The sequence below is a fragment of the Trypanosoma theileri genome, assembly GCF_002087225.1.
Source record: "Trypanosoma theileri isolate Edinburgh chromosome Unknown TM35_Tth_2_V1, whole genome shotgun sequence".
Taxonomy (NCBI): domain Eukaryota; phylum Euglenozoa; class Kinetoplastea; order Trypanosomatida; family Trypanosomatidae; genus Trypanosoma; species Trypanosoma theileri.
In genome coordinates this window covers 216,729-226,851 of record NW_021639844.1, presented here as the reverse complement: position 1 = coordinate 226,851, position 10,123 = coordinate 216,729, and the positions used below count along the sequence as shown (strand labels likewise).

Here is a 10,123-nt window from a genome sequence, read left to right as displayed (position 1 = left end):
CGAGTTGGACTCGCAGCCGTTCGATTCGGCCTTTGTGGTGTTTAAAATTTATTTAGACTCTAGTCTATGACCATCATTGACGTAATCGATTTTTCCTTGATATTGTGGTTTTATGGGTGACTGTATTCCCCACATTCTGTAGATGTTGTGATTTTATTTGCTTTTTCCCCTTATTTTTATTTTCTCCTCTTCTAGAAATTGAGTAATCATGGAGGTATACGGTAAAAAGGTTCCACTCAGCGTTGTTCTATTCGTGTTTTTGCTGTTTTATTGCATTATGCAGCAACTGCCAACCAAAGTACGCGGCGTGTTTATTGCCACGGTGGTGCTTGCTTTCCTTGGGACTGTTTTGGTTTGGAGTGGGTTGGACGACCACGTGCCGTTTGTTCGCAGGCGCATTGCGGAATCCCGCTCCAGCAAGAGAACTGAGAAAGAGAAGAAGCATGGCCATCATCATCATCATCGTGGCAGTAATGGAGAATCGCAGGAACAGCCGGGAGAGCAACCGAAGCCGCAAGACACTGACCCGCACCGCACCCCGCGGGGTGAGGGACAGGGAGTGACGGAGACATCGACGTCGCAGCACTCGGGATCTCCCGAACCTAGGAGTCAGCAAAGCACCCCTGGTGGATCTAATCGGCGCATTATAATAAAGGTGCCGACGGAACTCCGCAGCTCCATCCATTCAAGCTTATCGCCCTGCAGGGAAACTGAAACTGATGACCATAATTAGTGGCTTAACGACTCTCTGTGAGTCGCTCATATTTTTTCGCGCGGTGTGCGTGTGACGTTCACCTTTCTCTATTGCTTTTTATATTGTTCTTATTTACATATTAAGTGAGAAGAAACTGCAAGAGTGGTGTGACTGTATCTCTCTCCTTTCTCGGGCCCTCACTACTGTGTTCTACATTTTCCCCTTCCCTTTTTCTCTTTCTAGTTAGACTGTAGGTTATGACTGAAGTGTGGTTGTAGGATGAGGAGGAGGATGGGGAGGAGAGAGTAATTTTGACTTTGTGGCGAACCGTAAACAAAGAGGCATCTCTCTCTCTCCCTGTGTGGATGTGTGCCACGATGAGCTTAGCTGGTGCTGGGTGCGGGCTTCAAACCCGTAGGCGAGTTGGACTCGCAGCCGTTCGATTCGGCCTTTGTGGTGTTTAAAATTCATTTAGACTCTACTCTATGACCATCATTGACGTAATCGATTTTTCTTTTTTATTGTGGTTTTATGGGTGACTGTATTCCCCACATTCTGTAGATATTGTGATTTTATTTGCCTTTTCCCCTTATTTTTATTTATGTTTTTTTTTTTTTTTTTTTAAGTTTGTGTATCGCCATGGAAAAGAAATTAAGTTCTGTAGTTGATGCTTTGAAAGACCTTTCACCAGAGCAGAAGAGACTTGCCCTCGCAATTGGGGCAACAGCTGCTGCCTCCTCTACTGTTACAGCGGTGGTAATGTGTCTGCTGCGTAGAGGAAATGGATCAGGGGAACAGCAAGTGCATGCCGCTGCCCCATCAGGGGAGACAAAGAAGATGAACGGTGCGTCTTCTAATGGTGTTGTGAAACCGAATGACAGTACCAAAATTTATGAAAGTGAGAGTAGTGCTCGACAGTATATGGAGTTTCATTACACACCTACACGTACGAGTTATGCTCAACGTCTTCGGACTATCAGTGAGAGTTTTGATTTTCCATTACGTGTGGCACGTAAATTCAAGGAATTCACTCCTCAAACCGGAAATGAAAATACAATGGCACTTGACATTGGATGTGCCACTGGAGCCTCTGTACTGGAGATGAGTAAGTACTTTAACAAAGTTATTGGTCTGGACTACTCTGAGATCTTCATCCACCTCGCTAAGGAACTTGTGCAGGATACTGGCAAAGCCCACCGCCATCGTGTCACATACACTGCCCCTGATCAGGGCGATATCACTGTTGAGCGGACTACATATGCCCCGCACGGCACCTTCCCTGAACGCTGCGAGTTCTACTGCGGTGATGCGATGAATCTCTTCGCGGAGAAAGGCGCCACACACTTAACACCACACCCGTCTGGTCACTACGATGATGTGATGTGGTATAAAGTGCCGCCCGGCGTGCAGTTCGATGCGGTGCTTGCGGCGAATCTTCTTTGCCGCGTGCCGGACCCCCGCCGGCTGCTGGACGCCTTTGGGCGGCTGCTGCGACCCGGCGGGGTTCTCGTGTTGGTCTCGCCGTACTCGTGGTGGGAGGGGGCGACGCCGCGGGAGCGGTGGATTGGCGGACGCCCGGGCGGGCCGCGGTCAGAGGATGCCGTCAAGGAGATTCTCAGCCCCGCGTTTGAACTGCTCAGCGAGACGGATGAGGCGTTTCTCATTCGCGATCACGTGCGGCGGTACCAGCTTGGATTCTCACACTGCACCGTATGGCGACGGCGGTAGTGTGTGAGGTTGACAAGAGAGTGAAAGAAAGAAAAAGAGAGAGAGAGAGAGTGTGTGTGTGTGTGTGTGTGTGTGTAAAGGGACACAACAGTAAAGAATGGGAAAAATAGGGTAGATTGAAAGTGTAGGTAAGAGTGAATGAGTGAGTGTGGGGAAGGGAGGGAAGGCATGGTGTCGGTGTGTATGCTCCTATGTTGAAGACATGACGATAATGTTTTTACGATAATGCGGATGACAAGGGGAGAAAAAAAAAAAGGCAAAACGAAAATCAAAATTAAAGGAAATGTGTAGCAAAGGATGATGATATTGTAGGAATGACTGTGAAATTGTTTTTTTTTTATTATTTTTCGTTGATTGTGTTTTACTTCACATGGTTATTTACATTTTTATAATGCTTCAATTTTGGCTTCATTGTTATTTTATTCTCTTTCTTTTTTTTCTATCTATTGGTTATATTGGTCGTGGACTTGCTATTGACTATCATGGTAAATTCGTCATTACAGCTGGACTTTTTTCCTTATTTTACTTGAGTGTTTTCTTTTCTGCAAAAAAAAAAAAAAAAAAACAAGAAGAAAAAAACCAAAAAAAAAGAAGGTAGAGGGGAAAACTTTTTGGTATTATATTCATTCAACCTATTGAATGGGTGAAAAGAAAAATGCCGAACTGTAAATTCTTCTCTTTGTCTCATTGTATAACTTATTAGGAACCACAGTAAGAGTTGTGTGTTCATCTCTTTCTTTCTCTCTCTCTCTCGCTCTCTCTATAAATATATACGTCTGTGTGGGAGAGGTAGGGGTGCTTTCGAGGACATTTAACTCACTTTGAACACATCCTCAGCGTTGTTTGTTCCCGAAAGGAGAGAAAAAATAATATTGAAACCATTAGTAGATAAGCAAAAGAAAGATAGAAAAGAAACGAGATGAGGCAAACAAGAAGAAAAAAAAAAAATTGTTTATTGGATAAAAACAATACGTGAATAATCTTTTTTGCTGAGCAGTTCTTTTTCTTCACCAAAAAAAAAAGAAAAACGGGCATTTTTATATACTCTTGAAGATTGAATTATTCTTTAAAATACATAAATAATCTCTTACCACTTCACCAATAAATTATTCTTTCTTACCCCTTAATTGATTATTTTTTTTTTTGTTTTGTTTTCTCATCCTTTTCTTATACAATAATTATTATTGGAGGCAAGTACATTATTAAAGAAAGAGGAAACATCATTAAAAGAAAAAAGAAAAAAAAAAACCGCGTTATTGCTATAGTTTTTCTTCTCGTGTAAACATGTCTCTACACCTCTCATCACGTCAGTGGAAGGCGCTGGCAGCGATATATCATCTCTACGCGGGGAAGGAGAAAAATGAGGATGCCGCACCTTTTGCAGGGGCAAAGGGAATAAACGGTGATAGTGAAGTGAGTAAAATACAAAGAGAAAAGAATGAAACAGCATCTTTACAATGGGTACAAGGAGTTCTTCCTCTTTTACTGCGTGCGTTTCCCGATGATAGTCTTGCAGAATTAAATGAATCTGTAAAGCAAAAACAGTATAGTGGGAATGAGAATGAAAATAATAATAATAATAATAATAATAATAATAATAATAATAATAATAATAATAATAATAATGATAAGCGTAGTTTGAACAGGAAACGACGGCGTTCGGATCAACGAGATAGTGTAGTGGATAGGTGGCGAAAGTTAATTCCAACCAAAATGGATGACTTCTTCACTGCTGTGCTGTCATCTGGGGAAGAGGATGAAAATCCACTATTGTTGACAAGGAATGAACTTTGCCTTTTGCGATTACTTAATAAGGAACAACGTTGGTCAGATTACTGTTACCAACAATGTGCATCCCTAAAGGAAGAGATGCGGCATACAGGAGAGAGACTCTTACAATATTCTTCAGAGTCCAATGACCATAAGGTTGTTAATGGCAATATGAGTACTTCCATCTTTTCTTCCACAAGGGAAGGGAAGGAACACCACCAAACATCATCACCGAAAACTAAAGGACAGATCGATAGTAACGGTAATTATAAACAAAATAATAATAATAATAAAAATAATAATAAGAATCAACAGAATGTTGTGGTTAATTTATTGGATGATGAGGAGGTGACCGATATGGAATCCCCTCGACATTTTGACACCACACGAAAAAAAGAGACTACCCCAAACAAATCCAACAAACTCCCATCCCCACCCGCCTCATCAACAGCCATTACAGAAACAGACGATATTCCAGTAGATCCCAGCCCCAACGAGGGGGAATCACTCTTCGATCTCATCTGCGTTCAGTGTGGAGCGGAGGGCGGCGATCTCTTTCGCTGCAATCGATGTAAAAAACTCCGCCACGAGGCCTGCGGTGGCCCGAGAGTGGACTCCTCTACAGGTGTCTGCAGTGATTGTTGTGCGTTGTTGGGTCTCACACCGAGCAGCTGCAGTCTTCGCTCCTCCACCTCCACAGAAGAGCGTGCAGAGCTTGGCGAGGATGACAGTGATGCGAGTGAGGATGAGGACACAAGTCTTTCAGGCTTTATTGTGCGATCTTCAGAGGAGTCAGAGAGTGCAGCATCATCATCATCGTCAGCATCATCGTTATCGTCAGAGTCAATAGTGGAAGAGAAAAAACCTTCTAAGCGTGGGCGGCGCCACCGTCGTTAAGCATTTAACAAATATATATATATATATATATATATATATATATATATATATATGTATAAATATAAAGAAACACATATTAAGTCAAAATGCATTTTCTCTAATAGTGGTGGTGATGATGGGGTGAGATGGATGGGTGTGTGGTTAAGGGATCAGGGATGGGGAGAATGAGGGTCGGTGGAAAAGTCAAACAAACAGACAAACGACGTACTAAACATATGATTAATATTCTGGATGAATAAATTTTGAAGTCTCAGTTATTATTATTATTATTATTATTATTATTATTATTATTATTATTATTATTATATACTTGTTATATTATTTTAAATTGTTTGCTTGTGCTTCTATTACGTGTTCTATCCTGGGAGAAAGCAACCGTTTTAATGAATTCGTTTTTTTTTTTGTTCTTTTTTTTTTTAATTCGATTTCTTCTAATGCCCCATAAATTAATTGCGGTAATGGAAAGAAATGATCATCACACTGCTCTTTTTTTTTTTTTTTTACTTGCTAAGGTCTTTTCTTGTTTTTGGTATTTTCCCCCCTTTTTTTTATTCTTTATTTTTCCCTTTGGAAAGGGTGGTTACTTATAGTGTTATATCTTACCCACAGGTGTATATAAAGATAAAGAAAGAAAATAAAACACCATTCATTATTGAATTACATTATTACGCAAACCAAAAAAAAAAGAAGAGAGAAAAGAGAGCAGAGGAAGGTGTGTGTATATATATACAATTAATCTAGTAGATATAATGTCCTACCCCATGCATGACAGACCATGGAAAACAGATGATGCCAATCCCCCAACAACAACAACAACAACGCATAATATCTTAACAACTCCCGATTTATTGGCACAACAACGACGCCAGCGGGCTGCGAGTGTCGCTGAGCATCTCCCGTATTATTACGATGTGGAGTTGGAGTGGGTGCCAACAGCAGTATTGCGCCGGACAGCCTATCGAATGTACCCACGCATGCGAAGTGCCGTTCAATGGATGGAATCGTATGGACAACAATTAGTCGGCTGGTTTGGATTAGATGAGAGAGGATATGAAGATGAGAGAGAGCGACGACGTGAACAGTATTATGCGGAGTTGCAGCGAATGTACCGCAAGGAAGCCGAGAAGGATGATGAGTTGTGTGAGGCCAGAACAATGGAAATGATCCTGTCGAGAGAACAAGAAGGTGAAGAGGATGATGTGGAGAGTCGTATGAGGACAAGTGATGAAGTAAAGATTCTGAATAGGATGTTAAATGATATGGAAAAGGATATGAATATGGATAAAAATAGTGTTTGTGGAATCAAAAATAATAATAACAATAGTAATGATAATATTCTTAAAGAAAAGTTAGACAGTAAAACTGGTGGTGTGATGCGGAAGTTTGTATGTATGAATATACCATCTGGGTTTCCTATTGATGAACTTCCAGAGGAAGTTGTATGTTGAGAGTTTGACTGAATAGCTTCCCTTTCTTATTTATATTGCTGTTATTGTAGTTATCATGTTTTTGATGAATAGTTCCTGATAAAAAAAGAAAAAGAAACAAATTGTTTTTTTTTTTCTTTTTTTTTTTTTTATTGCTTTCAATGTTACACAAGACTGCGATGCCATTGTGGCTTCAGCAACAATATACTATCTTATTGTTCTTCTCCGTCTAGTTCTTTTCTGGTTTTATATTTTTATATATTCATATATCTTTGAATGAATTTTATTATTTACCATCTTTTCTTTTTATATACACATTCACACTGAGCAATTCTGACTTTTATTCCTGTTTAATCCTTCTTTTGCGATGTGGTATGTATATCCATATATGTTTTATCTTTCTTTATCTATCTATTTATCAATATATCTATCTATCTATCTATCTATCTATTAAATATATATATATATATATAGTCTGGCAATAGCGAATACGCGCCAACTAGTGGATAATATCACACTGTGTAGAGATAACAGAAAAAAGAAAAAGAAAAAAAAAAAACAATCATTCGCAATGGGCCGCAGCAATAATCAACTCCGCCGCACGGCGAAAGAGAAGGGAAAGACATTTGTGCCAAAGAAACGCAAGAGTAAAACATATAATCAACTCCGGGCTCTCCGCTTTGGCAACAAACAAAAAGAGCCGCGTAAACTCGCGTATAAAAATGTCGTTGCGAAGGGCGGCGGTGTGAAGAGGCGAAAGTTCCGCCCCGGTGGGTACAACACCAGCGGGAAGTTCGGAAAAGCCGCAGGGGCAAAGGCAAACAGCAGCAGTGGTAGTAAGAAGGGATCGAAGAAGTAGAGAAGAACTCAATTGTGAAATTACACGTATACATCTTTATATTTATATATATTTATTATCAGTCGTTTAATACACAAATACGCAGAGTGTGTTTTTGAGGAAATGCGAAATTTTTATTATTAAAATACGCGTTTCCATACGTTTGTGTACTCATTACACATAATTGTATAATCATTACATATTCATATATATATATATATATACCGAGGAACCTTCGTTTCTCTGTCTCTCTCTATGTGTATACATATTATTTGTTATTTAATATTTTTATTTCTTTTTTTTTTAATATTATTAATTCTTTTTTACTTCTCTACCTCTATCTATCTATCTATCTATCTATCTATTCCACATATGCAGATATCTTTCTCTCTTGAGAAAAGAGAAATAAACACACATAATATAAATAAACGGCCCATATATACATAGTAAGACGATGCTGCGCCGTTCTTTCCTTCGTTTATTTACTCTTGCAGAGAGCAAAGCCATGTTCCTGGACGCCAAGGGCCATTCATTGGCCTCACACTCCACCGCAACACTCACACAAACACTGCAGGTACTTGCGGAACATCATCATCATAAAGACACCGCACTTACACATGCCGTTTTGCAGCGATTACTTTCTTTAGACTCTACAGATGCCGATTCTGAAACTATAGCTTTATTTCATACATGTAAAGAGAACTCCAACAGTGATCCTGTGGATAAATCACCACTACCACTATCAACATCAACATCATCTTCACATTTGATATTGCAGGTGATGACGTTGTATGCAAATGATACCGTTGTTCGTGAACGTTGTTGTCGTTGTATTGCAAACATGTGTCAACTCACTCATATTTCACATACATTACAGTCTTCTTCTTCTTCTTCTACTTGTGGAGATAATGTTGGGGAATCGCAGGATTCTCTTATGAACTCAACAACTGATCACAACAAGACTGTTGATGGAAAGAAGAATAATATTGCGGATATGTTGGTGGAACAGGGTGCGGTGGAGTTAGTGTTTGGTACACTCGCCATGTTTTCTCGATTAAGTGCGAAGGGACGTGCCTGGTCTGCACTCGCCGCATTAAATCTTGTTTGTCTCTCAGAGAATGGAGCCCAACGGGCCGCAAAGGCAAAGGGGGAGTCTGTACTCGCAGACTTTGTGGCTGCTTCGGCTTCTCATATGAATAATAATAATAATAATAATAATAATAATAATAATAATAATAATAATAATAATAATAATAATAATAATAATAATAATAATAATAATAATAATAATAATAATAATAATAGTGATAAAAGTAATCAATGTGTGGCGATAGATGCTGCATTAGGGGCTCTTACACGACTACTCACAGCGGAGGCGGATGACAATGCGGCGGGTATACGTTACCGCTATGAAGAAGTATCATACGGTACTGTAGAGGCAATTGCACAGGGACTCGTCTGGTTATCCGAATCTTTTATAGCGGAGATGCAAACTGGAAATGATAATGGAAATAGTAATAGTAATAGTCGTCGTCGTGATGGAATGGTGTTTTTCCCTACAGCTCTTCCATCCCAGCAATCTGCGATATTAACATATCTTCCACCTTTACATAAGGCATGGATGGCATTAAGGAGTATTAGCAGTAGTAGTAAGAATCTACCTATTGTATATGAGGCCTTTTATCGACCCGGTGAGGGTAGTGGACTACAAACCGTAATGGATGTTGTGTTGATGCTTGGCGTGAGTGTAGAGGGACTTGCGGCTGTTGGGGCTGAAGAGGCAATGCAGTTGCAATCCAATATGTTGTTGTGTGCAATGGAGGCTTGTGCAGATCTCACCGCAACACGAAAAGACTTGACTGCAGGTGCCCTAGCAGAGGCAGTTCATACTACTACTACTACTACTAATAATACTAATAATAATAATGATAATACTAATAATAATAATAATAATAATAATAATAATAATAATAATAATAATAATACTGTAGAAGAAGGAGGAGGAGGAGAAGAGAAAGAAGAAGAGAGTGTGGGAGTCTCTGCCGTTATTCCCACAGAGGCGGCGTTAACTGTATCGGACTCACTCGCGGCAGGTGTAGTCTCCACCATTGCGGTCTCAACGATTGTGCGATTACACGCCACCCACAGAGAAGCGATAGAAAACAAGAAGTCTAACACCATTCATAATAGAGATTCTAATCATAATAATAATAATAATAATAATAATAATAATATTAATAATAATAATAATGTTAATAATAATATTAATAATGTTAATAATAATGAGTTAATGGGTCTAGTGTATGAAAGTAGTGTATTTGATCTTCTTGCTAGATGTGTGGTGGTGTTAGCCAACTTGGCTGGACATGATATCGCCGTTGCCTCTTTAAACACCATCGCCGCTCTGCACGCATTACTGCAAGACGCTGCAGATATTTTAGAGCAAATAGGCACACAATACCGTAAAGACCCATCCAAACTCTTTACGAACGAATGCTCATCACAGAATAATAATAATAATAATAATAATAATAATAAAGAAAAAGAAAAAGAAAAAGAAATACAACTTCTACTTATACAGCAATGTGCATTAGCAGGGCAGGTGTATGCTGTGCTCTGGGGTGTTCTCCGTACACCGGCGGGGACCTCAACAATGCGGGAGTTGTCTGTAAATGAGACTGTGAAGAGAGTGCAAACTGCCGTGGAGGCATTATGTGAAGCCGCCGATGGATTGAAGGAAGAGAACAATAATAATAATAATAATAATAA

At 39.6% G+C, this 10,123-nt stretch overlaps 5 protein-coding genes across 5 annotated transcripts; all 5 read left to right on the top strand.

The window, feature by feature from the left end:
- Positions 1–208: 208 nt before the first annotated feature.
- On the top strand, positions 209–733 carry TM35_000021790 (uncharacterized protein; the record flags this gene model as incomplete). Its single annotated transcript, XM_029021497.1, has 1 exon — positions 209–733. The coding sequence occupies one exon, from the start codon at positions 209–211 to the stop codon at positions 731–733; it is 525 nt and encodes a 174-aa protein (XP_028886919.1).
- A 600-nt stretch (positions 734–1,333) lies between these two features.
- Positions 1,334–2,422, top strand: TM35_000021780 (uncharacterized protein; the record flags this gene model as incomplete). The annotated part of the gene is made up of 1 exon (XM_029021496.1): positions 1,334–2,422. One exon carries the CDS (start codon positions 1,334–1,336, stop codon positions 2,420–2,422), a length of 1,089 nt encoding a protein of 362 aa, XP_028886918.1.
- Positions 2,423–3,706: 1,284 nt separating this feature from the next.
- Positions 3,707–5,089, top strand: TM35_000021770 (uncharacterized protein; the record flags this gene model as incomplete). Its single annotated transcript, XM_029021495.1, has 1 exon — positions 3,707–5,089. The coding sequence occupies one exon, from the start codon at positions 3,707–3,709 to the stop codon at positions 5,087–5,089; it is 1,383 nt and encodes a 460-aa protein (XP_028886917.1).
- A 749-nt stretch (positions 5,090–5,838) lies between these two features.
- TM35_000021760 (uncharacterized protein) lies at positions 5,839–6,537 on the top strand (the record flags this gene model as incomplete). The annotated part of the gene is made up of 1 exon (XM_029021494.1): positions 5,839–6,537. The coding sequence occupies one exon, from the start codon at positions 5,839–5,841 to the stop codon at positions 6,535–6,537; it is 699 nt and encodes a 232-aa protein (XP_028886916.1).
- Positions 6,538–7,808: 1,271 nt separating this feature from the next.
- TM35_000021750 (uncharacterized protein) lies at positions 7,809–10,121 on the top strand (the record flags this gene model as incomplete). The annotated part of the gene is made up of 1 exon (XM_029021493.1): positions 7,809–10,121. A coding segment is annotated over one exon (2,313 nt), but the record flags the coding sequence as incomplete, so codon positions are not given.
- Positions 10,122–10,123: the final 2 nt, after the last annotated feature.